Source organism: Cygnus atratus, chromosome 2 (genome assembly GCF_013377495.2).
Source record: "Cygnus atratus isolate AKBS03 ecotype Queensland, Australia chromosome 2, CAtr_DNAZoo_HiC_assembly, whole genome shotgun sequence".
Taxonomy (NCBI): domain Eukaryota; kingdom Metazoa; phylum Chordata; class Aves; order Anseriformes; family Anatidae; genus Cygnus; species Cygnus atratus.
This window is the reverse complement of record NC_066363.1, coordinates 160,005,514-160,033,422: the sequence shown is the minus strand read 5'-3', so window position 1 is coordinate 160,033,422 and position 27,909 is coordinate 160,005,514. Positions and strand designations below refer to the sequence as shown.

General features: G+C 66.0%; 2 protein-coding genes across 2 annotated transcripts in view; one reads left to right on the top strand and one right to left on the bottom strand.

Moving 5' to 3' along the window:
* Positions 1-13,047, top strand: part of MROH1 (maestro heat like repeat family member 1) — a 45,561-nt gene extending 32,514 nt beyond the window's left edge. Inside the window, exons 32-40 of the mRNA XM_050708794.1 lie at positions 2,401-2,538; positions 4,262-4,376; positions 6,249-6,395; positions 8,111-8,299; positions 8,938-9,090; positions 9,217-9,351; positions 9,604-9,706; positions 10,674-10,739; positions 12,443-13,047. Coding sequence (XP_050564751.1) covers positions 2,401-2,538; positions 4,262-4,376; positions 6,249-6,395; positions 8,111-8,299; positions 8,938-9,090; positions 9,217-9,351; positions 9,604-9,706; positions 10,674-10,739; positions 12,443-12,528 — 1,132 coding nt within the window. The 3' untranslated portion in view covers positions 12,529-13,047. The remainder of the gene's footprint in view (positions 1-2,400; positions 2,539-4,261; positions 4,377-6,248; positions 6,396-8,110; positions 8,300-8,937; positions 9,091-9,216; positions 9,352-9,603; positions 9,707-10,673; positions 10,740-12,442) is intronic.
* Positions 13,048-15,108: 2,061 nt separating this feature from the next.
* Positions 15,109-27,909, bottom strand: part of BOP1 (BOP1 ribosomal biogenesis factor) — a 53,731-nt gene continuing 40,930 nt past the window's right edge. The window contains exons 4-16 of the mRNA XM_035570175.2: positions 21,470-21,624; positions 21,125-21,242; positions 20,941-21,042; positions 20,397-20,609; positions 19,571-19,732; positions 19,102-19,182; positions 18,660-18,729; positions 17,427-17,559; positions 16,753-16,933; positions 16,357-16,645; positions 16,128-16,212; positions 15,648-15,755; positions 15,109-15,439 (exon numbers count right to left, since the gene is read on the bottom strand). Of these exons, the coding sequence (XP_035426068.1) occupies positions 15,286-15,439; positions 15,648-15,755; positions 16,128-16,212; positions 16,357-16,645; positions 16,753-16,933; positions 17,427-17,559; positions 18,660-18,729; positions 19,102-19,182; positions 19,571-19,732; positions 20,397-20,609; positions 20,941-21,042; positions 21,125-21,242; positions 21,470-21,624 (1,851 nt within the window). The 3' untranslated portion in view covers positions 15,109-15,285. The remainder of the gene's footprint in view (positions 15,440-15,647; positions 15,756-16,127; positions 16,213-16,356; positions 16,646-16,752; positions 16,934-17,426; positions 17,560-18,659; positions 18,730-19,101; positions 19,183-19,570; positions 19,733-20,396; positions 20,610-20,940; positions 21,043-21,124; positions 21,243-21,469; positions 21,625-27,909) is intronic.

The following is a 27,909-nucleotide window of genomic DNA, read 5'->3' as shown; positions in this document are numbered from 1 at the left end:
GCCGTGCCCTCGCCTCTTGGACCTCATCCGTAGCCACAGAGCTGGTGGGAAGGTCCCCAGCCCTCGCTGGGCTCTGTCTTCTGCCGGAGGCTTTCTTGCTGCTGTTTTCGTGTGCTGCAAGAAAAATCCCACCCTGGCTTTCTTGGGCTAAGCTACAGCTTCACCTGTGCGCACGCGAAGCGCTGAGGCTTGTGCAGGTTTCCTGCTGTGCAGAAACGTGAGCGGTCCCCACGGTGCCCTGCCTGCTGCTGCAGGAGGGTGGTGGTCCTCGTCCCACAGCTGGAGGCGAGGCTCTGGGGTGGGGGGATGCCGACAGCGAGGACAAGGGCCCAGGAGTGGGCTGGGGGCGTACCAGGGCCTGCTGGTGTAGCCTGCTGGATAAGGCTGTGAAGATCGGGTCGGTCTTGTCAGCAGGATGGGAGGCTGGTTGGGGCCAGGGGTGCTGGATGCTGGTGGTGCTCGGGGAAGGTTCCTGCCTGCCCTGGGGGCACTGAGAGCATGGGGCTGGGCGGAGGTGTGGGCACGGATCTGCTGAACACCAACACAGGTTGTCACCGCGGCCTGTGCAGCCTCTGCAGGGCCGTGCTGCTCCGATCGTGGGGGGGGGTGGTGGTCTCTGGGGGGGTGGTGGTCTGTGGGGGGTGGTGGTCCTTGGCACTAGCCATGGTGGTGGTCCATGGCTGGTGGTCCTCAGCCGCTGGCTGAGCAGCAAGGCGCTCAGCTGGAGGAGCTGCCAGGAGTCAGGGTCTCCTGCTCCAAGTGTGTCAGGGTACGTCAGGAGACCTTCCCTCTGCACCAGCTCCTGTACAACGCAGCAGCCAGGGTTTTATTCCAGGCTGCTGGGGGGGCTCTTTGGGATCAGAGGCTGCCGCCTCGCTCCGAGGAAGGACCTCGCTGGAGGCCCGTGCAGGTCGCTTTGGGGTTTCAGCTGCAGCAGGGAGGCGCCGCAGCCAGCTCGCAGGTGGCAGCAGGTCGGGCTGGCTCTGCCTGAACACGGGCTGAAAGCCCCTGAGGTCCGTGTAGCTGGGCTCCCGGGCACTGAAAGCAGGGCTCCTCTGTGTACCGGCAGGTTGGTGTGGGCAGATGGCGGGGGATACTCCAGCCTAAGGTTTTATTTAATTAGTAGTTAATTCCTGGTTGTCCAGGAGCCTTCGTGGTGCAGGGATGCTCAGAGCTCGCGGGAGGACTCTCCTCCAGGCAGGGCTTTGCACAAGAGCTGAGCGAGCTGGCTCAGTAAGCGATGGTGCTCCTGCTTTTCCATTTCCATCACTGACGGATCCAGGTGGATGTTCCTCCATGAGTGCCTGTCCGTGGGCTCTCCCGGATGGGTCCTGTGGTGCAGACATCAGGCTTGGGCGTCGCCTGCGCCACTGTGCAGGGCTGTGAGGGCAGCGTGGGGCCAGGCAGCTTCTGCTGGGGTTCGTGGCGGGTGCTGGGTGGCTGCGGATGGAGAGGTCCTCGTGCTTTGAGCACTGGAAGTGCCTGTGCCGAGGAGCAAAGCAACCCTGCTCTGTGCTCCTGCTTGTCTCCTTTCCTGCTCTTGGTGCGTTGTCATGGGCAGATGCTCGGCTTTAGCCCTTGGTGATGCTCTGCTCGGCGAATGCATCCTCGAGGCACTTGTCCCCGGGGAACCCCAGACCTGGCTGCAAGGGAGGGTGCGGACAAATGCAGCACAGAGCCACCAAACGCTCCAGGTCTGGCTGTGGTGGGGTGTGTTTTCCATGCATGCGGTGGGTGAGCGCTTATTTTCCATCATTATTCTCAACTTCGGACACAGGAGAGCAGAGATCGCATGTCCCGCGTTAAGGAAGGCCGGGGTGTCCTGCCGCAGAGCCCTGGGGTGCCCGTGCCCTGCAGCCCTGTCCCTACACGTCCCCGTCCCCCGTCACCGCAGCCCAGCCCACTCCTTCCAGAAGCCAAACTAGCAGGCGCCCAAGTTGTAAGCCGAAAGACCTTTGTGTTGAGACACCCTTCCTAAATCATGTTTTCTTCGTGTGTGTGGTAAATACATTCCTCTTGCTCATATTGAAGGCTAAGATTTATCCATTACTTATATTTGTTTTGTTTTGACAGGATAATGTATGGTTCCCATATGTTGCTCTGTGCTCGCAGCAAAATAATCCCTACCTATAAAATATTAATGCAAAAAAACCCTCCTTAAAGTAGTTCTGGACTTCTTTACTTTTCAGCCTATTGTCTTGGATCACTTTAATGGCAAATGTCACGGTGCAAATGGAAGTAGCAGTGAGTTATGGGTTTGTCTCGCTCCAGCTGAAGCTCGCTCAGTCCTCGGGTGCCTCTGCACCAGCCCCTGTCCCGGCGCTGCCGCGTGCCGGGCTCGCCCCTTGGGCCGCGGGCGGCTCGTGCCGCGGCGTGACGGCGCGGTGCTTCTCTCCCCAGCTGCGCCGTGGAGACGCTGAAGGTGATGCTGGCCCGGGGCGGCAGCGAGGCGGTCACCAGGGCTGTGGGCAGTGCCGGCGGCTGGGACCTGATGGCGAGTCCAGAGAGGCACCACGACGGCATCGCCGTGCTGGCCGGGTGAGACGCGCCGCTCCCGCTGCTTCTCCTCCGGCACCGGTGGTGGCGTGGCCGCGGGGACCGGGTGTGCTGCGTCCCGGGGCAGCTGCGATGCTTCGCAGCCCTTGCAGGGTCCCGAGGGGTTCCCGGGGGTCAGGGTGGGACCGCCGGTGGGGTGGCCGGGCCCAGGCCCCGTGCGCTGGAAGCAGCCCGGGCAGGGGGTGACTCACTGTCGGCCTCTGTCTCGCCCGATGCCTGGAGGTCAAAGCGGGGGAAAGTGCTCGTTACTGGTGTGATCGGCCCCGGGACTCGCTGCTGGGGGGGTGGGAGCGTGGACGGGCGCCAAGGGCTGAGCAGCGGTGCCGGGAACACGGTCAGGCTGGATGCAGCCGATGGCTCAGCTCCCTTTGGGCTGAGCATCCCACGAGTCCTGCTGCCACGTGCCTGCCACCCCGTACTGCCTGGTGCCCATTGCCCCGGCTCGCCAGGAGGAGGCCGGGGCTGTGCAGCAGCGTCTCGGGCTCATCAGCAAAACCTCTGCTGGTCTCGGCTGCTTTGATGAGCTTGTCGAGGCTGTGCCCTTCTAACGAAGGTGTGACAGATACTGAACGGTCTTGGGTGGATTTTTTTTCTTTTTATTTTGCTGCTGCTGAAATGCCCACGCCGTTCACCAGGTGCTGCAGCAGCACCCAGCCCCTGCAGACAGCTGGCTGCAGGCTGGACATCCCCTGCCTGCCCTCCCTGTGGCTGCTGCGCGGCCCCGTGCCGAGGGCAGTGGGGCCGTGCTGGCACAGGAGCGCCCGCAGGGACGGCCCCGGCCCCGGTCCCGATCGGCGCGGCCTGGTTCAGCTCGGGACTCCGCTGTCCCTCCACCCAGCGCAGTTAATAGCTCTTGGACGGCTGAGGAGGAGACGACCGGTTTGGGATTTTCCAGCATTCACAGAAATGCTTTACTGAGCCTCCTGAACGCTTGTGTGTCTCATCCCAAACGAAACCCGTCCCTCCTGGCCAAGCTCTGCTGGAGCAGCCGCTGCGGCTGCGGTGCCCGACCCAACGGGGGCTTGGAGCTGGGTGCCCCCCGTGGCTCGTCCCCAGGCCAGCCAGTGGCAGGAGGGAGGTGGTGGTGGCAGGCTGTGCTGTGCCTGTCCGAGCAAAGCGTGGGCCGAGCCGCGGGCAAGAGATGCTTCGCTGCCCGGTGCGGGACGGGTTAACGTGTTAGTTACCTTGTGAGCAGCCCCGCAGGGGTGGGACGGAGCAGGGATGGGTGCAGGGCCGGGTTTCAGTGGGGGCAGCGTGGGTCACCCTGCCAGCAGCCCTGGGCACGGACATGAGGATGTGAAGATGGTCCCCGCTTGTGCGGTGCTGCTGGGGCGAGGGGAGCTGCCCGCAGGGCTCGGAGCTGCCCTGGGCTTTGGCTGCCCGTCCTGCTGGCCCCGCAGGAGCTGTTAGCAGAGGCACGTGGTGGCTGCCCGGCTGCTGACACCCCATGGTGCGGGGCTCGGTGCCAGCGCTTCACCGCGCTCTGCTCGTGGGTCCCTGGGTCTACGGGCACAGGAACCTGCTCTGAGCACCCCGCGGTTCCTGGCCACCGATGACCCCGGTGCTATAGATCTGGGGGGCTGGTTTGTTCCCAGCGCTGAGTTCCCTTCCTCTCGCTGCCGAGTTTTGCACCGTTGTTTGCGCGGGCCGAGCCCGTCCCCGCAGAGCGTCCCGGTGTGGGTGACACGGCCCCTTCTGTCCGCAGCGCCATGGCACGCCACGCCGGGCCCAGGCTGCCCCTGATTGTGAAGAACCTCGTCCCGACGCTGAGCAGCGTGTTCGACAGCCAGAGGATCACCACCACGGCCTTCTTTGCCGAGGTGAGGAGGGGAGGTGGCTGCTCCTGTCTGTCCGTCTGTCTGTCCGTGCCCGGCTCCGGTCAGGAGGCAGCGGGGACGAGGGTTGCCCTGCAGCGGGGCCGTGCCTCCGCTCGCGGCACGGCGCAGCCGCGAGCTGTCCTCCTCGGCTTCCCGACCCTCTGGCAGAGGGGATGGCAGAGAAGAGCGTGCAGGAGTCCAACTCTTAACGCATCACTGCAGTGAGCCAGCAAGCCATAACTCCCTCCTTACGTACCACCTTAAGGAATGAGGTGACTCAAGTCCTTTCCTCTGGCGCAGGGCAGCGCGGCCAGCAGACGGTAACACTAGCTGCGCGTACATACCACCTTAAAGCCCTGGGCCACTCGAGGAGTGTTTGTTACATAAAGGAGCACCTTATGCCAACAATGCAGAACTATATCCCTGCTTATAAACCACCTTTTAAATTCTCAGCTGCTTAAGCAGCCTGGGATTAAGGCACTGTTTTTATTTTCTGTTTGGCTGGGGGAGCTGACGGCCCTGCTCTTGGATCCCGTCCCAGAATCTGCTTTAGTTTTGGAGTGTGGTTGGCTCTCTGCATCCTTAAAGGGTTTAAAATAGCAGTTTTGCCTCACCATGGAGCTGGAGGGGAAGGAAGCAAATGCCTGTGTCTCCCTCTCTCAAAACTGATGAGGTGAGAGCTCAGTCCCTTTTCTCGCAGCCGTGCCAGTGACGGAGATGACAGAGTGGAAGCGAGGAGGGGAACGGCCACGGGGCTGTGGCAGTGGGGACTCGCGGCACCAGGCAGCGCAGGGCCAGCACGCTGCAGCCGCTGTGCCTTCAGCCCTCTGTGCCTTCAGCCTCTCCGCAGGCGCTGGGCAGAGGTGCGGAGCGCTGCCCTGGGATGCCCTGGGTTAAGGGGCTGGATAAGGGGCTCCGTGCCAGCCCCGAGGGCAGCTCTGGGGTGCTGGCAGCCCCTCGCTTGCAGCCACCAGCTCCCCCACATCTGGCTGTGGGTGCTGCGCCTGGGGTCCCCGGGGCTCCCAGCGTCTCCCCGCAGGTTGCTGAAGCCCAGCACCAGGCCGGAGCAGCCCCCGGGAGCCCCTGCTAAAGGCAGCGCGGCCGCCTCGCAGGTCGTTAACCCCGGCGTGCCCCTCCTGTGCTGGGCTGGCGCCGACCCTGCCGCTGCAGGCAATTAACGGCCTCCCCAATTAATGGCCTCCCCAGTTAACAGCCTCCCCGGCTCACTGGGGACGAGCCCCGTGCTGTTCCGCGGAGCCCGTCCATGTCCACGCATGGCTCTCCCTGCAGCCCCAGGGATGGGGTCAGGGGGAGAGCAGCCCCATCGGCTCCATCCAGCCGGGGGTCCTGAATCACCCCCCAGCTCCATGCCTCCGAGCACTCCCGGGGCTTGGCACGGCTCGCCAGGAGCTCTGGTGCTGGGGATGCTCCCGGTGCTGTGCTGCTCGGCTGCTGCGCAGCCTGGCGGGACGTGCTTCAGCTCTCGGGCCCTGCAGGGAGCCCGAGCTCTTCCCCGCTGCCCTCAGCTCACCCCGGAGGTGGTCTTGCACCTCGGTCCTGCTCCGGGGGGACGCAGTTGTGTCCCTTCTGACTGTCCTGCGTCATCCATCCCTGGAGGTCCTTGACTTACGTGTTACAAATCACTGCAGGTTCCCCAAATCTGAGCACCTGTGTAGGGGCGTGAGGGCTGCCCCAGATGTACGTCTGGATGACCTGAGCATGGAGTTAGGGTCTGAGAGAACTGGGGACAAACCAAGTCTGCCTTGGGCTCTTTCCCAGAGTAACGGAATAAGAGCACCTGAATGAGAGGCATCAGCTCCCTTGTGGTTTGAGGGGTTACTGTCCTGTCACTGCTGATGCTCTCTCCTGCTTCAGCTCCTTAATAGCAACGTGGTGAATGACCTGATGCTGCTGGAGACCGTGATGGATAACATGACGGGGCGGCAGAAGGACCCCTGCATGCTGGTGCGGATGCTGGCTCTCCGGGGGCTGGGCAACATCTCCTCGGGGTCACCAGAAAAGGTGAGAGCAAACTCCATGGCACGCTGCCTGAGAGCCCTTTTGGGGCAGGCTCCCAGCTGCTCTGAGAGATGTCTGTAAAAGCCTGGTTTGGAGGAGAGCGTGGCAGCTGTGGGGGGACCGGCTGGCCCGAGCAGGGGTCGTGCTGTGGGGCCGCCCCCAGCAGCAGCAGCAGCATCACGCCTGCGGGAGACGTGTCGGCCCGTTGCCCTTTCTGCTTCCTGCTGCTCTGGTGTCTTTACCAGCTGATAAATGGATCCTTAAATACAGTTATCTCCTGTCCCGACGGTGGGATTCAGGCAGGCCAGAATTAGTTTTCCAGACCTCCGAAGTGCTGTGGTCGGGGCAGCTCATGCCGGAGGCGCGTCCGCTGGAGTGCAGGGATGGGATACTCCGTGTCCACTGCCTTTTGCTGGGGACCTGCAGTCACGGCTCTGTCCCGTGAGGTTCCAGGTTCAACCCTGTCTGGGGCGTGGCTGCTCGACCCCGTTCCTGCCCGGCAGACGTGGGATTGCTGCAGTGCGTCCTGCACCGGGCTGCCCACGCTCTGCCTACCTGGTCCCAACAGCAGCAGCATGGGGCTTGGTGGGCGTCTGCTCCGTGCTGTGCCAAACTCTGGGAAGGGGTCGTGGGCGGGCCAGCCCTGGACAGACAAATACACCACTGTGAGCTGCCACTAAAATTTAGGCAGCTGCTGAAAATACCGTTCTGCTGGCGTAGCCTGGGCAGAGCTGCTGATAGCGCCCGATGCTCTGCTCTGCGTGAGCCGCAGCGCTGCTGTGGGCAGCAGCTGGGGAAGCAGGAAGCCAGCAGCGCTGTGAGGAAGAGGAGGGCTGCAGTGAGCCTCATACAACGCGGGCAGGAGCAGTGATAATCTGTTGCTGGCTTCCCTGCTGCATCCAGCAGGAGCAGAGCTCAGTGCATCTGGGTTTCCCACGTGCCAGGGCCTGGGAGAGCTGCCCCCGTGTCACTAGGGTAGTGCCTCCCGAATCTGCAATCAGCTGGGAGCAGGGTGGCTGCGTTTAACGTTAGTGCTGCAGTTGCTCCTTCCCTTACCTGCTAGAGCGACCTGGAGCAATGCCGACCTGGCGTGGCCGGTGGGCTCAGGGGACGGCAGTCCCTTCCCGCACGTCCCCGTGGCGCAGGGTCGCGATGCGATGTTCGTTCCCAGCCGTGTTCCGTGAGCTGCACTGGACAGCGCAGCCTGATTTGCAAAGCTGAGCGCTCAGAATTAAGCGATGGCAGGCTTGATGTGGCTTGCGCAAACTTAATTTCCCCCTTTGCTGCTTGTGCACTGGCTCTAATTACGCAGCGAAATGCTGCGCCGATCGCTCCAGCGGGAGGAGAAGCGGTGCCTGCGGTGAGCAGTTGCCGCGTGCAGTGACTGGCCTGTGCCGAAGATGCATTGCGCTCAGCAGCTGTAATTTAATTTAATTCCAGCTCCTTCTCTCTGGAAGCAAGGGTGAGGCAGGAGCTCGCTGCGGGGCACTGCTCAGTGATCAGGTCACTGACTTCTGGGAACGCTGCGTTTGGCTCGTCCTGCTTTAAGAAATGACCCTGAGTTAGCGGGCCGGGTCCCCTGCCTGGTGCTGGTGCCATGGCACAACCTAGGCATGACAGAGCCCGTCCTGGCCCCTGGGGATGGCCAAGCAGGGCCGGGTCCCTGCCAGGCGAGCACTCCTGCCATAGCGAGCACTCCTCTCCTGCTGCCCTTGCAGGTCCGGAAGCACGGGGCCAAGCTGCTGGCGTCCATGGTCAACGGCATGGACGACAAAGACGACCCCCACAACCTGGTTGCGCTCGAGGCCATGTCCAGTCTATCCAAGCTCCTGGATCACTTGGAGGAGAGAGACATCCAGTCCATGCTCCTCCACATCGCCATCAGGATCCGACCCTTCTTCGACAGCGTAAGGGAGCCTGGGGGACAGAGCTTGTGCCTTTGTCATGTCTAAAACAGCTTGTCCGATGAGCCAGGGCCTGCTTGACAGATGGGTTCCATCCCCAGTGGGCAGCAGGGTCCAGGCTGTGCTCCGTGGGTGCTGGGGGACGGGGAGGGGGCCAGGTCTCTGCAGGCATCTGTCCCGCAATGTTCCGCTGCTCTCAGTGGTCTCTGTGCGTCCCCCAAACCCCTCCAGCATCACTGCCAGCTCCGCCACGGCACGGAGCAAGCCGAGTGCAGGATCCTGCCCCCTGCTGCTCCGGTGCCACCCTCGGGGAGCACCCCAGCCCCTGCAGCACCACGCTCTGGCTGCGGAGGCTCCAGTGGCTCTCCCCAGCCTGAGCAAAACCGCAGCCAGGCGTTACCCAGCCCCTCTCCCAGCTGTGCACCCCCCCCAGGCAGGCAGAGCTGGACGTGGCACGGAGACCCCCATCCCTGAGTGGGCTCAGTGCCCCCCGGGTGTCCCCTGCTGTGGGGCTCCGGTGCAGGCAGTGGTTGGAATTGGGGATGTAGGGTTTGGGGGCTGTGCTGTTGGGGAGTCAGAGGGAAGGGGTGAATTCACACCCCAATGGAGTTCCCTGAGCCCTGCTCGTCCCCTGCCTGCAGGAGCAGCCCGGCCTCCGCCAGTCGTCCATCGTGCTCTTCGGCAACCTGACCAAGTTCAGCGAAGACGACTGCGAGGCTTTCTTCGAGCAGATCCTGAACGGGCTGGTAACGCTGCTGCTGCACCTCCAGGACCCCAAGCCTGAGGTTGTCAAGGTGAGTGCCCCGCTGCCCACCAGCGGGCACCAGGGAGCCCCTCCAGCGTGGGGTACCAGCCTGGGAAGGTCACGAGGCGCTGAGCCCCCCGGCACACGCTGCAGCCTCCCCCTCTCTGTGCCGCAGGCTTGCAAGTTTGCTCTGCGCATGTGCGGCCCCAACATGGGCTGCGAGGGGCTCTGCGACATGTTCCTGAACCACCTGCGGGAGGACAGGAGCCTGCACTACGGGGAGTTCATGAACAACGTCTGCAAGCACCTGGTGAGCGCAGCCAGAGCCCGCGGTGCCGGTGCTGGTGCTGCCCATGGGGCTTGTGCTGGGGCTGCCGAGTGGGATCCTTGGGGTCCTGCCCAGTGCCCCTGTGTCCTTACGGGGACATTCCCCCTCCCAGCCCAGTGTCCTGGGTGATGTTCAGCCTACCCAGCACCTCTGGGCTTCCAGGAGATGGTGCCAGTGCTGCAGGCAGCCGGCCTCGTGCCCTGCGTGACTCCTCTCCTGCCGCTTCTCCCCCAGATGCAGAGCTACCCGGAGATGCTGAATCGCCTGATTTTAACCAACCTGTTCTACTTCAAGAGCAACTGGGTGGACATCAGAGCAGCTGCGCCTATGTTCATTGGTAAGTCCTGCTCCCAAGCCTCTTGGGTGCAGTGTGGGTCTCCTCTTCCTAAAGGCTGGACGTGGCCGTTGGGGGTGTCCTGGGGAGGCGTTTGGTGCCTGCTCCGCAGGGTGTGCAACATCTGCCGTGAAAGCCCGTGGCCAGGGCATACTGCGGGTTGGGTGAGCACACACCGGAGGCAGCTCCTGAGCAGACCCTGTCCTGCAGCAGCAGTGGCGTGCCTGAGGGCTGCACAGACCTTTGCTGGACCTAGACCAGCTCATCCCATCGTTGTAAAGATTTCCAGACTCAGCTCGCAGCATGCGGATGAGGTTACGGTGAGGTGAGCAGTGCGTGTCACTGCTTTATCGGCCAGAAGTGCTGCCTCAGCCCCGTGCTGTCAGCTCGGAGCAGTTCTGTGGTTGTGGCTGAGCCGTGTAACAGGGCAGGTGGTTCAAGCAGGAGTCATCCAGCAGTGCTGCTCCGTGCCCCGACCCTGGTTTTGGTGCTGCCCCTGCTAAAGTGGGAGCTGCAGATGCATCCCAGCACCGAGGGACATCTGGGGCTGCTCCCGAGGCTTCACATCTCTCTCTGGAGCTCTCAACTCCTTTTTGAGGATATGGGTAGCAGCCAGCCTTGCTCTTACCCATGTAATATTGCAAGTGGTGTGAGGTTGTGGTGCTTTCAGTGGAGACCTCGGCTGCGCTGCAAGCAGACGTGCCGAGAAATGATTTAAGTGAGCTACTGGAGCTGCAGGAGGCAGAGGTGCTGGTGGGAGCCTCCTTAGGGCACATGTTAGCTGGGGCGGTGTGTGCACAACGGATATGTGGCCCCCATGAGCCCTTGTTGCTGGCTCTGTGACTGCACAACGTGCGGACAGCAGGGACGAGTGACCCGGCGCCCTGCGAGCCTCTGTGACCTCCTTCGTCGGACTTGGGGGTTCCCAGCGGGGTCCAGACCAAGCCCTGACACTGAGCTCCTTCCTCAGGCTTCCTCGTGCTGCACGTGGACGAAGACCACTGCCAGCAAGTGGACCTGGACCAGCTCATATCGGGTGAGTCGGTGCCCATGCCTTGCACTGCCGGGGAGCAGGGGCTGGGGGTTGGAGCCGGAGCCCAGCCCCATGAGTTTGGGCTCCCCAGCGTGGGGCCGTGCCGTGCCCTAGGCGCCTGCTGCACTCTTGGGTGACGGGGCCGTGGCACGGGCAGCACCGTGGGATCCCTGGGAACAGCAGCTCAGGGCCTTGAGACCATCACAGAGGGATGGGGTTGCGATGGGACCCTGCTCCCTCCCAGATGTGCTGGGATCCAGCACTGCCTGCAGCCAGTGCCTGGACGCATCCCTGGGTGTGCAGGGGGACTCGTGAGGGCACAGGAGACGGAGCTGCGGCCAGGATGAGCCCAGCACCTGCAGGCACAGGGGACCGGGGCTGGCAAGTGAAGGCGCTGCCACAGGCCAAGCTGTTGGCACGGGGATGCTGCAGCAGGAGCAGTTTGCGGACTGCGGGCAGCGGCGTGAGCGGGTCCCGGGGCCGAGGCTGCAGCCCCTGAGCGCCGACCCCGCAGCACGGCCCCGGTGCTGGTCGGGCACCCTCCCCGGGCACCGCCTGCAGCTCGCGTGGCATTTGCAGCGGCTTAGCGTAAGCAGGAGGGGACTTGCAGTGTTTGTTTGCAATGTGTTAACTGTTAAAAGGCAGAGCTGAGGCTCGTTATGAAGGGCTAATAAAAAGTCAAATTGAAGCTGGTGGCATTTTGGAGCAGAGTTAAGTAATTTTCCTGGATTTCAGGGATTTTTTCCCTGTCACTAGTGACCTCATAGTATATAGTAATGCATGGAAACTTTTGGATTGTTCCAAGAGAGCTTAAAAAACACTAAAAAAGGAAAAACTATCTTTCCGTTGGCTCCCTGAGCCCTTCCAGAAGAAAGAGGCCTGTCTGTTTGAAACAAGTGAAAGATAATCTGCGTGTGTGTGAGTAATAGCTGGAGTGAGCAGGCCTGGCTTGGGTTGCGCGAGCTTCCCGTATTGAGTGGATTAGTAGAGCGGGGTCCGGGGAGGGCTTCGGGCTCTCAGATTTACAGCCCGCCCCGGGGCACCCCCGCGGCCGGGACAGCGAGGCAGGAGGATGCCGCGAGCAGGAAGCGAGCTGGCACATAAATCAGGGGAGCCTCGCTCACCGCGGGAGCGGGGGGATTTGGAGGGAGGCGAGGGCTCTCCTGCGCCGGGTAAACAAGCTACTGGAAAAATATTATTATACTTTTACTGCTAGGAAAAACTACCTGGATTGTTTTCTTACTACCGGGAGCTGTTCCAGGCATTAGGAAATCGTGCTGATAGGGGAGGCTTGGCCCGGCGAGCGTCTGCACAGCCGCGCAGACCCGCAGAGGCTCGGCACCTGGCTCCAGCCCCAGACCCCCGTGCTGGGGCCCTTCCCCTCCCCAGGGTGCTGCAGGAGGGGCCCCCGGGTCGAGCCCTGACCCCACGCCCCAGGGCAGGGCCAGGTCTCAGTGCCCTGGGCTCCTGGAGGGGGTCCCAAGAGGATTTAGGGTGCCTCTGCTTCCCCGGGCATGTATGAGCTGGGGAAGGGGCTGGTGGGGAGCCCCAGGGGCAGCTCTGGGGCCTGAGCAGGATTTCACCCTCCCTGTGCCCTGGAGGAAAGCCAGGCTGTGGCTTCGCCCCGGGCACGGTCCCAGCCTGGGGCCGGGGTGAGCGGCCGTGCCCCCGCAGCCCCCGGCATGTCCGTGCTCTGCTCCTTCCAGCCCTCAACCTGCTCCTGAAGGACCCCGTCCCCGCCGTCCGCATGAAGGTGGCAGAGACGCTGGGCCGCCTCGTCAGGATCCTGTGAGCCCCGGCTCCACCGCAGCAATAGTTGGGCACGATCCTCGCCACGGGCACTGCCACGTCTTCCCGCATCGAGCACGTGCCCGGGGCCCTGCTCGCCCTCCTTCGCGGCAGCTCCATCGTCTTCCTCCGCTCTCCACAGCCCCCGGGAGCCCGCCTGACCCAGTGCCTCCACCACTCCCCCTCAGGGCCTGGCTCAGCCGTGGCCCCGCAGCACCCAAAGGACACGAGGGACGAGGCTCCGGGGCGGGGGCCCTGGGTGGCAGCTCCCGGAGGGAAGGGGCTGCAGCTGCCCTGGAGCCGCAGGCAGCGTCCCCGAGCCTCCCCGGCTCCCCCTGCAGCTTCTGTGCAGCCAGGACAGAGCCCGAGCCCTCCGCTGCCTCCCCCTCGTCCCTCCCTGCTGCTCCCCGATGCTGTACGCAGGGCCCTGCCTGCCCGCGGGGCCCCATTCGATGAATGTCACTGTCCTCTCAACACTCGTGTACATAAACTTATTTTTAAATAAAGCTCTTCGCTCCTCAAGGCCCGGTGCTGTGGGAGTCGTTGCAGGGTGAAAGTTGGTCCAGCTGCCCCCTGCTGCTGCCTGGTTCGTTTTTGGGGCCGTTAATGAGATCGGAGGGCTGGGGTCTGGGTAGGAGCCCCGTGGGTAATGCCTTACAGAGTGTGCTCGAGCCCTGTCCTCGTGGCAGCCTTCCCCCTGAGCACCCAGAAGTGCCACTTGCGCTGTGTGTCCAGCAGGGCTTGCAGCATCGGTGTGAGCCCTGCTGTCAGTAGGGCTCAGAGTGAACAAGCCAGGGCTAGGAAGGGCTACTGGGAGAGAGGCAGCGGTGCTTTGGGCCCTGCACGGCAGGGTTGGGGTAGAGCCTGCCTGGGCCTTGTTTGTGGGGCCCTTTCTGAGTACTCGGGGCCTGGCAGGGCTCAGCAGCACTTAGGCGTTTGCTGCGTGTGTGCATGTGATGGCACATTTCCCTGCCCCATCTCCCCTGCCCCCCTGCTTCCTGAGCCCCCTCTTCTCCTCCTCTTCCCCTTGGGCTTTGTGTGCATGGAGAGGCTGTGCCAGCCTGGGGGGGGGGGGGGCAGCCTTTTTTCACTTGTTCCTGTTCCAGTCCCAGTGCTCCCTTGCTTGGCTCTGGTTGTGGCAGGAGAGACATTCTGGGGGTTCCCCCCTGCAGGGGCTGTGCTGTGCCTGGGGGCACCCCAGTGCCTTGGCCCCACGCCCGGCCCCTCAGGAGAAGGAGCTGGGGCTGCGGGGCTCTGCCCTCACCCCAGACACGGGTGCGTGGTGGCTGTAGCCGGCTTGAACACCCAGGCCCCTGGGATGGAGCGAGGAGGCAGTGACACCACCCCAAAGGTGCCAACTCTGCACTCAGGGATGGCTGCAGTGCCGGGAGTCCCTGGGGGGCTGTGGTCCCCCTGCCATGTGCCGGGCTCACTGCGTTGGCCCCAGGATCCTTGCATCAAGCTCGGTGCCGGCTCCAGCCCAGGGCCCCTCTCTGGGACAAGCCCAGGTGCTGTGGGTCCCTGCTGCAGGGGTCCCGGGGGCTTTGCAGGCAGCCCCCTCCGGCAGCGTGGGCCATGGAGGTTCCCGTCCGGTTTCCCCGGCCCCGCACGGCGGGGAGGGCCGGCGGCTGTGGCCGTCCTGGCCCATGGCCAGCGCTGAGCTCATGCACGGGGATGAGCTCACGGTGGCTGCGGGACCACAGGGTGCAGAGGGCAGCACGTGGGGGCTCCTCCGCCGGGACTGCGGGGGGGGAGCCCCCAGGATGGGGTGGGGTATGGGGGGACCCTGTGGGGGCTGGCTGCTCGCCGTGTCCCTGCTCTGGGGCTGTGGGGCTGCTCTGGCTGCTGCGCTGTGGGGCAAAGGGGGTTGCGGGGCACAATGCCACCTCTGGTGCGTGGCCCCAGCCCTGCTGCAGCCCAGGTGCTGCCGGGTCCCTGGGGACTGCGCGGGGTGGGAGCAGCCTGGGGCCCTGAGGCCAGGCCAGGCGCTTCTGGCAGCTGCACCAGTGCAGAAGTGAGGTGGTGGCGTGTGGCATCTTCCCCCCCTTCCCCAGCCAAGCCTGACCCTGGTGGGGTGGTGGGGGCTGGGGCAGCGGGAGGGGGCAGGTGGGGGGGGGGTGGAGACCTGTAGAGTGCTGAGGCCTTCATCCTGGCTTCTGCTCTGCCCCACATCACCTACTCCACCTGCCCTGCTGCCCGTCCTTCCCACCGCCCTGGGGAGGGCGGCACGGGGGCACCCAGCCCCAGCTCTCCCACACGCTGCACTCGCTGCGAGGCCCAGGGCATGCCTCGGCTGCCCCGAGCTGCGTGGCCAGGCTGGTGGGGTGGCTCCCCCGCAGGGACTTGGGGGGAGGCAGCCAGGAGAGGTCCCGCGTGTTCAATATCACCCCGGGGGAATGGTTCAGGTCCTGGGGTGAGTGCTGGGACAGGCAGGGACAGCGAACACCGCGAGTGCTCCAGGGAAGGCTGGAGGGCACCATGCCGGGTGGGGGAGGCAGCAGCACCGAGCAGGTTTTGGGGTGGCTGCATGTCCCCATGGCCAGCCCAGGCTGAGCCAGCAATGCAGGACAAAGTGACACAGATCTGTACCCAAAAAAGTTTAATAATAAAGCCCCTCTCCCCCCCCCAGTTCCCCCCAGGAGTCTGTGTGCAGGAGCAGGGGTGCCGTTCCCAGTGGAGCGTGGTGGGCCCGGCACTGCCCCCAGCCGCAGGGTGCCGGTGTCGGGGCACGGGGCGGGGGCACGCTGGCACCACACAGCAACTACGTGAAGAGCCGGACGGTGCCATCGGCGCCGGAGGAGAAGACCCAGGGCTGGGTGGGGTGGAAGAGCACATCGAGGACGCCCAGGTCCAACGTCAGCGCGTGGCCCTTCAGCACCTTCACGGGCACCAGCAGCGGGTTCTGCAGCAGGTCGCTGTGCGGGAGGAGTCGGGTCAGCACGGGGCTCTACCTCCCTCCTGCCACCTCCAGAGTCACCCCACAAATGCTGCACACCCCCTCCCTCCTCCCCAAACCCGAGGCGTGGGGCAGCCCAGCACCCCCAGCCCTGCAGCCCTGTGCTGCCGTGGGGTTGCGGGAGGACAGGGGAGCTGACCCCGAAGCCCCGGGACTCCCCCACGCACTTGTAGACCATGCCGTGGCACACGATGACGGTCCCGTCGTCCGAGCCCGAGGCGAAGAGCGGGTAGTGCTTGTGGAAGGCCACGCTCCTTAGCGCTTTCTTGTGGTGCCTGCAGAGACCGTGTGCCGTCAGGGCGAGGGGAGGGTGCCTGCTGCAGCCCTGTGCGTGGCCAAGCTTTACAGACCCCAGGCTGTGCTGGGTATGGCCAGACACACGGAAGGAACGAGGGAGTCTGCAGCAGCTCGGAGCCCAGCCCAGCACCCAGCCCAGCGGCTTTGCCCTCAGTGAGCTGCCCTCACCGCCCCCACCACGACACACCACCGTGCTGGGCAGGGATGGCTGCTCCTGGCCCAGCCCCGACGGGCTCCATCCTGCTGCCAGTCCCAGGAGAGGGAACAGCCCCCGGGAAGGGGCCCTGGGGTGCAGGCAGATTACTGGGGGACCCCGCGCGTGGGCAGCTCCCCGCAGGGCTGGGGCTCACCGCAGCAGCTGGTAGGGCCTGGTGGAGAGGTCCAGGTCGAACCAGGCCAGCTTGCTGTCGTAGCTGCCGCAGATGATGTTGTCGCCTGTAAGGGGGGAGGAGGCACATTGCGGGGGTCACCAGCAAGCCCCACGCAGCCCCCCCAACACCCAGAGCCCTGCCCGCACCCCAGGCAGCCTGGGGCTGCTCCATCCCGCCTCACTCCCGGGGGAGCAGGCAGGCCACGTACCTCCGGGGTGGATGGCCATGCTGGACACCCACTTGCAGTTCGCCATCAGCTTCTTGGTGAGCTCCTGCTTGAGGAGGTTGTAGACGCGGACGTAGCGCTGCGTGGCCACGAAGAAGTAGGGCCGGATGGGGTGGAAGAGCACGCACTGCACCAGCCCCTTGCTCTTGCGGAAGGGGTTCTGGCTCCAGCGCTTGCTGGTCTGGTGGATCAGCACTTGCATGTTGCTGTTGTCAGACACGACGGTGGCGAAGTAGTCGCCCTTGCCGTGCCAGGTCACCTGCTTGAGGGCCTGCAGGGAGCAGGGTGGGAGACAGTCATGGGTCAGGCCCATCAGTGGGGCTGCTGCCCACCACCCCACGGCCACTGCCCACCACCCCATGGCTGCCCTGGCCCTGCCTTGCTGTGCTGCACGGTCAGCCGGATGCCTTTGCTGTGCTCCTCGATGGTGGCCACGACCCACTGCACGGGCTGGACCCGCTCCTCTTCGGGCGGCACGTAGGACTCGAGCACCTGGTCGGTGGCCCCGTAGAGCAGCTTGTCCCCGAGGCAGGGGTTCACCAGCAGCACTGACTGCTCCCTGTGGCGTGGGAAGAGTGCAGGAGGGGGTCAGGGCACTGCTGAGGGGAGGAAAACCCTCTGCAAGCCCTGCACGGTCACGGCGTGGCCCCAGCACAGGGCCAGGGCCATGGGGAGGGTGGTGTAGGAGTCTGTAAGCCAGCCAGGCCCTTCTGCAGGCCAGGAAAGGCGGGGTGGGGGCTGGGGGGGGTGTGTGTCATAGCCTCGGTGTCCCGGAGAGGCTGGTGGGGACTGAGTGGTTCTTCTGCAGAATGAAGGCCACCAGACAAGGTGGGCGGCAGGGTCACAGCAAGCAGAGGTGGCTTCGCGCACCGCAGTGCAGCCGTCCTCGCTGCTGGAGGTGCCACGAGGTTACAGGAGCTCCCTGGAGGCTGGACAGGCTCCAGGACAGGACTCCAACAACCCCCGGCTCCTGGAGCCGCTCCTGGCTGCGCCGCGCTGGAGGCCGGGGGGTGGGGGGCGGAGGGGGGGGGGGACCATGCTGCGGCACTCACACACAGATGGCCACCAGGCAGACGGTGGGGTTGGGGTTCCAGGCGATGCTCTTCACCACGCCACCCACGGGGAGCGTCTTCATGCAGCGAGCCGTGCACACCTCCCAGAACCGCACCGTGCAGTCATCGGAGCCTGCGGGACACCACAGGGGAGGACAGGTCAGGCATGGCTCCCCCAGGGGACTCCACGCTGCCACGGCTTGGCTCGGGGGGCTGGGACGCATCCCCAAGCCGGAGGGAAGGGCAGCCCCGTGCCCCGCTCGCAGCCTTCGGGGAGGAGCCCTGGCAGCAGCAGGAGGGAGGCTGCAGTGCCCCCGCGCCGGCGATTCCCCAACAGCTCCTCGGCACGACAGCAGCTCCAGCACCACGAAGGCGAGACGTGACCGGGGGCTGCTGCGGAGAGAACAGGCCCCCTCCCCACTCCCCCAGCACCGCGGCTCTGCCCGTGGTCCCCTCCTGACGCGCGCAGCTCCCGGCGCAGCTGCCGTGCTGGCAGCACGCCTGGCTCGGCTCAGCTCGGCGCGGCGCGGCCCCGTCGAGCTGTGCGGTGCAGCCCCCGGGCAGGCTTTTCCGTGGGCAGCCGCGGCAGGAGCAGGTAGTGGCGGCGTGCCGTGTCCCCGCAGGTCGGGGTATTTTTAACGCCTGATCTCAGCCACTTTCCCAGTCCGGGGCCAGGAATTCCACGTTGTGCAACCGACCGACACCGCGGCCACCGGGAGCTGGCAGCCTGGAAACTCCAGCGCTATAAAAAGCACATGTGCCTTTGTGGGCTGTTAAACTGCCATCTGCTCTCAATCTCCAGCCTCCGGCCGGCCGCGCAGGGCTCCGCCATTCACTCCTCCAGCCTCACTTTCTCCACTGCTGAGCGGGAGGGACACAGGCTCCAGGGTGGGGTCCCCAAGAGCGGCTGGAAAATCCCACGGAACCTTCTGGAGGCGATGCGCCTTACCGTGGGCAGCAGGACACGCGGTGCTGGCTCGGGCAGCCAGGCATGCTCTGGCCTCATGCCCAGGCTCCCCCCCCCAGTCCAGCACCAGCAGAGTGGGGTGGGCTGGCTCCCCGTGGCTGGCAGCTCATGGGAGCCCCGGCCTTCACATGCGCAGGGGGCAGCCGAGTGGCTGCCCTGAGCCCTGTGCTGTTATGGGGCAAAGCTGGGACCAATTCCAGCACCAGGACTGGGCCAGCGGTGCCTGGTGTGTCTGGGATGCCCCAGTCCGGGCAGCGACTCCTTACCTGATGCCAGCCACTGCCCGCTGGGAGAGATGCTGAGGCAGCGCACCAGGCTGGTGTGCCCACGGTAGACCTGGGGAGGGAGACAGGAGGCGGGTGAGGGCCCCGTGAAGCTACGCGACACCTCTGCAGGGACCTCCCCGCACTGCCACACCAAGGGGACCCGTCCTCATCTGTGTGCCACCGACCCTGCTTCGGGACCGAACCCGGGGCCCTGTTTTTTCCTTGGGGCCGATCCCCGGCTCTGCCCACCCACGATGGTGCCGACCCCGTCCCGCCTCACACGGGCTGCAGGGCCGGGCCTTTCCCCGCGGCAAGGAGGCGGCAGCAGCGCCCAGTATGGCAGGTACGGGTGTGCGGGCATGCCGTGCCCACCAGGACCACCTTGGGCATCCTGCTGCCACCGGGCACCCACGCGACACCCCCCAGCTGCACACTGATTTACCAGCGCCTGGGTGGTCGGGAAGGGCTGCAGGTCCCTTGGCTTCGGCAGCTTGGGGATCAGGTCCTCCGGGTCCACGTTGACCTGCGAGAGAGGCACCCCGTGAGACACGGCCCAGGCCCCCGCCGCGCCCCTTGCACCGGAGCCGTGGGCCGGTGTGTGCGGGCTGCACGGCCCCACAGCCCCGGGGACGGCAGACACGGGGGCTGCTGAGGGGCAGGATCAGGCCGGGAAGCGCAGGCTGTGGGCTCGGAGCACTGCAAGCCCCTGTCCCAGCTCTGCTCCTGCACCGCCTGCAGGAGCTGCTGTGGGTAGGCGAGGGGCTTCAGGGGCAGCAGCCTGTGCCCCACAGCACTGCGGCTCCTGCTCCTGGCTGGGTGGCAATGGGACAGGCACAGGAGCATGCCGAGGCCACTCTGAATGTCCCTGGGACACCCTGGGGAGGGGGGTGCTGGGGTCTGGAGGCTCTCACCCGCATTTTCCTCTGGCGCGGGCAGAGGTAGAGGTCCAGGCAGCGCTCGAAGCGCTCCTGGATGAAGCGGGAGTAGGCAGGCACTGCCCGCAGGCACCGGTACTGCTGCGGCACGAAGTTCAGCTTCCGCTCGGCCGGCTCCTGCTGCTCCCAGGCCAGCTTCTGCGAGGTGGAGGCAAGGCCGGGTCAGCAGCGTGGGACGGGCACTCGATGGCCCTCGATGCTGCCCCAGCCCTGGCGCATCTCCTCCCCAGCTGAGCATGAACCATCCCCCAGCTGGTGCCTTGCTGGCCAGCACCTCGCCGCCCCACGAGACACCGCGACGCTCCCCGCTGCCCCAGCACCTCCCTGTTCATCTCCAGCAGAGCCCCCCTCTGCCTGATCGGGTTTTGCTGCCCGGTTTTCCCCGAGCACCTGCTCTGGGCTGAAGGTGCCTCTGGAAGCAGTGTGCCAGGACGTAGCCCGCGCCAGGACCCCCCGCTTCCCTGTCTGGCCTGACCACGCTCAGGGCCCCTCCACCTTTCTCTGCTGCCTGGGAAGCCCCTGTACCAGCTCAGAAAACATTTTCTCTGTTCTTCCGCAGTGATTCTCTTCTTGGGGCTTGTTTGAACCAAGGCAAGCCCTTGAGGTTGGACCACCAGCAACTGCCCGGCTCCCCAGCCAGTGTTTTCCCCCCGCTCATCGTGACATGTCGGTGACTTTCACGCTGGTGTCCCAGCACTCCTGGCTGCCCTCCCTCAGCACAGCCCTGCCGGGGTCCCGCTGCCTCCGCAGCTCCCCACGTGCCCCCAGCCCTTTTTTCCACAGCTCCCACCACCCCCCCTACCTCCTCCTCGCTGAGCAGGTACTCGGGTGGGGGGTTGTAGGACTCCTCGTGCCCGGGCAGCTTCATCTTGGGGGCTGGCACGTGCATTTTGTGCCGGCCCAGGATGGAGTTGGGATCCTCATGGGCCCAGAGGTCGTAGTACGTAGGTGTGTCCTCCTTGGGCTTGCGGGGCTTGATCCAGCCCATCTTGATGGCGTGGACTAGCTTGGAGACCTGTGGGGCAGGCACAGGTCAGCTCCAGGAGCCCCTAGACTCCGAACGCTTGAGGAGGGGGGTGTGAGATGGGAGGATGGAAACCAATGGCCCCGAGCACGGCTCTGCCGCTCTGGGAGCCTGGTGGGGGGCTGCACAGGACTGGAGCACTTGGCAGGGGTGGATACGGTGTGGGGGGATACGGTGTGGGGGGATATGGCGGGGACAGGACGGCTGCTGGGCACGCCTGGGCCAGGAGAGTGGCCACAGCCACCGCCTCCAGCGCTGCTCAGGGCATGGGGCAGGCAGAGCTTGGCCGCGTGCTCGGCCGCGGTGCCGCCAGACCTCTCACCTTCTCCTTCTCAATGAGGGAGGGGATGAAACTCCGCTTGTCCGCTGGGCGATTCGTCACCGGGTGGATCATCACCTCGTGGGTGAAGAAGTCAACGGCCGGCTGGGGACACACAGGGACGCGTGGCTGCAGCGTGCAGGACAGGCCCCGCTCCGGGCAACCCGAGCGTGTGCCGCAACCTCACCTCGTAGGGGTCGAAGTGGACGTCCCCAAACTGCCCCTTCTGGAGCCGCTGCACCAGGTCCACCTGCTCGTCCGTCAGCTTGATGTCTGCGCCCGTCATCTTGTCCTGCACCGTTCGCCTGCGGGGAACGCGACAGGGTGACAGGGCTCGGGCTGGACGGCAGCGCCCGTCCCCCAAGGGGGCTGCGAGCCCGAGCACCTTGAAGCCCTCGGCTCCTGAAGCCACACACGCCAGGAGCCACGTCGGGACCGGGCTCTGCAAGGCCACGGCCTGGGCTCCTGGCACTTATCCCACTGTCTGGACCCACTCCCCTCGTGCTGGGTGCTCCGGCGCGTGTCCGCTCACCAGTAGTCGGGGTTCTCCATCTTCTCCAGGAACTTGTCGAGCTCGTCCTTGTTGCGGATGGGCTTGTAGATCTTCTTGCCGTCCAGGTCGTAGCCGATGTGCGGGAAGTCCTGGTACCACTCCATGGGGATGTTGCCCACCGTGTTGCGGATGTCCTGGGGGAGGGGGCACGAAGGCAGCGTGAGGGCAGGGCAGGAGACACCGCTTCAAGGGGACGGGTGCCAGGGGGGTAAGAAGAGAGGGCAGGATGAGCCCCTTGCCTCCCCCTCGGCCTCCTGGTCCACGTGAGGGCACTGACGAGCAGCAGTGGAGGCCGGGTAAGTGCTCTGCCTGCAGAGGCTCCGCACTGCTCCCAGCAAACACCCCCACAAGCATCTCGCACCCAAGCAGTGCCCAGAGCTGCCCCGGGATGAAGCTCAGGCTTCCTCCCTCCATCTCAAGGAAATCCCCACCTCGCACGATGCCCCCACACGCTGCTGGCGGCCGCGGCAGCACGGGAGTGGGGCTGGGGGCAGAGGGAGGCCCAGGCTGGGGGAGGCTGGGAAGGCAGTGACTGAACCCCAGAACTGCAGCAGGATGAGGGGGACCGGCCTGAGAGCCCCCCCAGTGCCCTGCCCGGCTGGGGACAGCCCACGGGCCTGCCCCGAGCTGCGCTTCGTTACGGGACATGCAGCGCTTGGGTCGGAGGATGCAGGTGTCAAGGCCAGCACCTCCTGGGCTCGTTTGCCACAGCGGGGTTTAAAAAGCTCCCGACAGCCCGGGGGCTGGGAGCGCCGCGTTCGCTGCAGCCCGGCCTCAGCCTGCCGGGCGCGCGGGCAGGGGCTGCGGGCGGTCAGCAGCGCGGCTGAGCGCATTCCTGCGTCCGTCCCGCAGACAGCAGCGCGCCTCACATTTTCCGACGGCCGGGGCCAGGCCTGCTCCCCCTGCACACGCACGCACGCGCAGGCACACACGCGCCCGGCCGCTGCCGTTCCTGGCTGCCTGCAGCGGGAGCAGGCGGCTGCCCCCAGCGCACCGGGGGCTTCGTTCCTCCCTTCCCCTCCCCGGCCTCCGGGGTCCGCACATGGCCGTGGGTCCCAGGGCTCTGGGGCAGGAGCAGCCCCCAGCACCACATGGGCCATCTGGCACCGCGGGCACGTTTTGGAGGTGCCGCTGAGCTCCGCATCTGCTGTCCCCAGCGCCGGCAGGATGAGCTGCACCGGTCCCCATCGCCAGCCCATATGGGGACACGCCACAAGGACGAGTCGGCCCTGCCCATCGACAGCAAACCCTGGGAGGGCTCCGTGCAGCCGCACGAGGGCAGGATGAGGCCCCCCGGCACCAGATCCGCTCCTCATCTGCCCCAGCCGCGTCCTCCCCTTCGGGGCTCGTGGGGTCGGGCACGGAGCGAGGTCCCCCGGCCTCTCCCCAGCAGCCCTCGCGTTACAAAACGCAGAGACCCCGTCCCCAATTACAAACACGCTGGGAGGAGGTGTGAACGTGACCTGTGCCCCCCACACCCCGCAGTCAGGGGTCACCCTCACCCCGCGGCACCATCTGGTCCCCATAAACACTTGCAAGCTGCACAGAGCCTCCACGGAAAGGCGCCAGGAGCCCCGAGAAGGCAGAGCCGGGGGGAGCCCCCCGGGCCACACCGTACCCATCCATCACTCTCCGAGCACACGTCAGCGCAGGATGTGCACAGCCCCAAGGGGAACCAACCAGGAACTTCCCCATCCACATCGGCACGGGGACATGGCCGGGACCGCAGGGCTTCCCGGACCAACGTGTCAGAGCCCCGGCCTCTGGGCTCCCCTGGGGCACTGCTCACTGCTGGTGCGGACAGACAGACACTGGGACACCGGCTCTGCAAGCCTCAAAGCACGGTCAGCCGCAGGAAAGCCACTATCCAGGAGTCCTCAGGGCACTCCAGGCTCTGCAGCCACCTGCCCGTGGGTGTCCCCACGCTCAGGGCTCCATCCAGCACCCGCTCCTGGAGCTGGGGGAGTGCGAGGGGGCCAGGGACAGCCGGGGCTTGGCGCAGCCCCTGTTCCCAGCACCGAGCTTCACACCGACGCGCCCACGCAGCGCTGCGAGGCACGGAGATGTACAACTGTCTGTGACGGGGATGTAGGACCGTCTGTCACGGAGATGTAGGACCGTCTGGCTGGCTGCGTCCCGACACACTTCTACCAGCAGCACGTGCTCCCAGAGCCGCACACCCACGTGCTCTCACTGCTTCACGGCTCAGTCAGGTGCAGAAGTCCCCACTGGCAGCAGCAAGGTCAGGGACACTCCAGCAGTGCCACACACGTGGCACTGAGCTGGGCAGGGGCTCCCCAGGACGGGCCAAGCCAGGCAGGGGATGCAGCAGCCCCAGCGGTGCCTGCGGGCATTGATGCCGGAGCCCTGGTGGCTCTGCTGGGGCTGCGCAGCGCTAGGTGCATTTGACGGTAGCGACGCAGAGCGAGAGGGCACTAAAGGATCTGCGGCCCACAAGGACCAACAGATGCCCGGGTGCAGGGAGAGGGATGCAGATTCCCCCTCTGGGCTCTACGGCCAAGAGCAGCTTTGCTTTCTCTCAGCTTTTCCCTGCGTGACGCTCTCCTCGCCTCGATGCACATCCTCTCCAGCTCCACCTGCCCAGGGAACGATCTGCAGGGGGACGGCTCCAGCCGTGCGGCAGGGCGAGCTGCAGCCCGCAGCCGCAGCGGCGCAGCCGGCGTAGGAGCAGGCGTGGGTTTTTACCGGCCCGGGCTGCTGCGCGGGGAGCGCTGCCGTGCCTGGAGCCTGGAAGCCCAGACTGGGCGTCTCTTCCCGAAGGCCAGCTCCAGCTCCGCCAGGAGCTGCGGACTTGACGCAGGAATCCCTGGGCGAAGCTCTTGCCAGGAGGACAAACAGGATCACATCAGGCCTGGAACGTTTTCCCCTCCAACACGAGCCCCAGGGTCCCGTGTCTGCTCAGGCGGTGCTGGCCCTGACGGCGCGCGCCTCGGCGTCAGGCTGCCAGGGCGTGCGGGGCCGAATCTGGCGCTGCCCCGTGCGGCACTGCCCGGGCTGCACCTCTGGCACGGCTGGGACAAGATGGGCTCAGTGCCGCCGGGATGCCCCACGGGCTCGCCCCATCCATGGGGCTACGTGCCTGGCACGGACACCCCCCAAGGACCACGGGGAGGCCCCGCGCGGCGCCCCCAGCTCTGGCTGTCCTCCAGCAGGGAGCAGACCCCCGAGTGCCGACGGTGCCACCAGGCAGGTCGGCAGCCCCGACAAAATCCCGCAGGGACGCACAACGCCTGGGCTGCCCCACGGGGCCGACCTGCCGGAGCGTGCTCCACGTCCCCCCAGCCCTGCGGCGGGGAGGAAGGAGAAAATTCCTCCCAGACAGAGCTTCCAGCGGTGCGAAGCAGCCCGGTAGCCGCGGCCCCGTCCCTCCCCCTCGCTCCCCTCCCACCCACCCACTCGGCTCGGCTCGGCTCGCTGGGCTGCCTCCCGTGTCGTTAACACATCGCCTCCGGCGAGCCGCGTCCCGCGAGCGAGCGCGGGGGAGTCTGGAGCCCCGGCGCGAGGGACTGCCGTCACTCAGCCTCACGTCTGGAAGTTGTTCTTGGATGGGCCCTGGGCATTCCTAGACGCACATTCCTGGCAGCTGGAGAGCGTCGTAGGAAAGATTCTTTTCTTGAAAATATCCGGTCCACGTGGAGGAGAAAGGGGACGGGGCAAGCGCAGCCATCAGCCATCGCGCCCTCCATGCCCCGGGGGCAGCGGGCAGGTGCTGGAGGGCTGGGGGCTGCGGGGGCTGCAGGAGGAGAGCTCGACGGCCCCACGGGTGGCCACAACCCAGCACCCAGCAGGGCTGGAGGCCGCTCTGCACCCAAGCAGGCTGCCCACGGGGTCCTCAGGGGTCCGGCACGAGCACAGGGCCCCTCTGCGGGAGCAGCTTCACAGAGCCTGGGCTCGGGGGGCTGCAGGAGCGGGGCACCCCAAGGACCCCCTCCTGTATGGGCCGTGGGGCTCCTGGCGGGGAGCTGGGCAGCGTCCCGGGGGTTGGCAGACTGGGGAGGGCTCAGGAAACGCCCGGCTGCCCCCAGCCCAGCGCCGGGGCCCAGGGAGCAGAGGGGAGGCTGCGGGCGCTGCAGGCAGCACCTCCGCAGCGGAGCAGCGGCGTCATTTCGGGCGGACGGGCCAAACTTCCAGGTAATAAAACTGGGGCAGGGGCCGGATCGCAGCGGGGAGTTTCAGGCTCCTTGGCTGCGCCGTGCAGCCGCGGCCTCCCGGGGAGAAGGCGCCTGCACCTCGCTCTGCCGGCCGGCCAGCGCTGGGAAACGGCGCCCAAAGCGGGACATCACGGGAGCTGCGGGAAGCCAGGAGTGCTGCGGAGCCTGGGGGCTGGGACGATCGCCGGCACCAAACGCCCCTGCTTTATTTAAGACCGGGACCTTGAGCCAGTGTCAGGGCTGGTGCTCTGGCCAGAGCCCAGCACTGAGCGTCACCTGCAGACAGGGCTGCTGCCACCCGTCCGTCCTACGTGGGCAGGAGGGCTGCAGCCTCTCCTCCCCCTTCTTCTCCTCCCCTAATTCCTCCTCCTCCTCCTTCTCCTTCCCCTCCTCCTCCCCGGAGCTGGGCCGCAGGGATACGGACGTGCTTCTCACCAGGAAGGACAGCACAGGGAAAGAGCCTGGGGATTACACTTGGATGGAAGGTGCTAGAGAAAAGCAGGATCATTAGCAGAGCTAAACGAAAGCAGATGCCTACAGGAGCCTGGGCTTCCAAAGCACACATGGTGAGCGCCCAGCGCCGTGGAAGGGGATGACAGTGGCTTGGATTCCAGGAGCTGCTGAGGCCGCTGATGAGCTGTGGTAGCACACTGCAAAGGTGAAAAAAGGCACCAGCAGGGACGGGTGGCGGAGCTGTCCCTGGGTCCCTGCTGGGACCACGCGTCCCCGGGGACCGTGCTGGCCTGAGAAGCCATCGCCCTGCGAGCTGCACCTGAAGGGGGCTGGGTCCGAGCAGCGCAGCTCCAGGCTGCCCGCTGCGGCCCCACACAGTGCGGGGACGGCCGTGCCACGCAGGGACAACTGTGCCGTGCGGGGACAGCAAGGTCTGCCAGCCACGAGCACCGTGCCACCCGGCTCCCGCAGCACATTTTAGGAGGTCACGGAGCTCCCTGGCAGCCCACGGGCACAGCACTGCCTGCCCCAGCTCGCGGGACCCAGGCTGGGTGCGGGATCCCAGCCCCACACCGCAGGGCCAGCTCCACGGCTGAGGGGCCTGCAGGGACCGCCCCGTGCCTGGCTGTAAGCATAACCGCGGCCGAACCTCCCTGCCCGTCCCCTGCCCCAGCGCACGCAGGGCAGCAGCTGGGCCAGCAGGCTCCGGAGCAGCCTTGGGGCACCTCTGCGTGTCCAAGCCCGTGACCTGTCCCGTAAAATCAAGCGGCTCTGGGGCCGCACCAAGCCTGCCCAAAGCCGTCACTGAGCCAAGAGCCCTGCAGAGCAGAAACCGGAGGCTGGGTCTCCCCCAAGCCCCACGCCCACCATTAAGCACCGGAAAGCCCTGGGTTCCTTTGGTCACGGTCTGGGGAGCCCGGGCTGCCCCACGCGAGCGGCAGCCGATGCCTGGCCCTGCTCGATGCCTCCGCTGCATGCCCCGAGGTTCTGGTCGAGCTGCCAGCACGTACGGGACGAGTACGGGGGGGAGCAGGGGCAGTTTGCAAGGTCCAGCGCTGAAGCAGGTGCTGGCATCAGCGGGCTCAGCAAGGCCCACGAGGTTACGGGGACAGGACCGGGCACCGCACCTGGATGTGTCTGCCCGGCCCGTAGAGACTTAACGGGGGCTGGAGATGTCTGGGGGGGGAAATGAGAGCAGCCGGCTGTGCCAGGAGGGAGCTGCTGCCTCGGCCGGGGTGGTGCTGGGCAGCCCCTGAAGGGTTAATTCCTCCCTCTCTGCCCCATTAGCAGCAGCAGGATGGATTCGGCTGGGCTGTGGGGAAGGGGGGGGCGAGCCCTGGGGGGGCTCTCCCTGCAGGGACTAATCCTGACCCGCAGCCCCCCTGCCTGGGGCAAGCGGCCCCAGCTCTGGCCACCTCCCAGGCATGAGCAGCTCCCGTGCCCCACAAGCGTGGGGCTGAGCAGCCCCCCCGTGCCTCAGCAGGCAGGGTCCCTGGGACCCCCAGCAGGGACCTGCGCCCACCCGCACCCCCGCAGCCCCACGGGTGAGGGGCTGCCCCAGCCCACCCGTGCTGGCCGAGGCCCCAGGTCGGCAGGTGAATGGCGACAAGTGCTTCGAGCCGGCTGCCGGGGGGCTGCGGCCGCCCCCGCCCGCGGGCAGGACCCCACTGAGCCCGGAAGGGTTAAGCCCCCCCGGGACGGGACGGGACGGGACGGGACGGAGGGTGAGCTCAGGTAGGCGTGAGCCTGCGGCTGGGAGCGAGCGGGGCTGCTGCGCGGAGGAGGGGCCTGGCT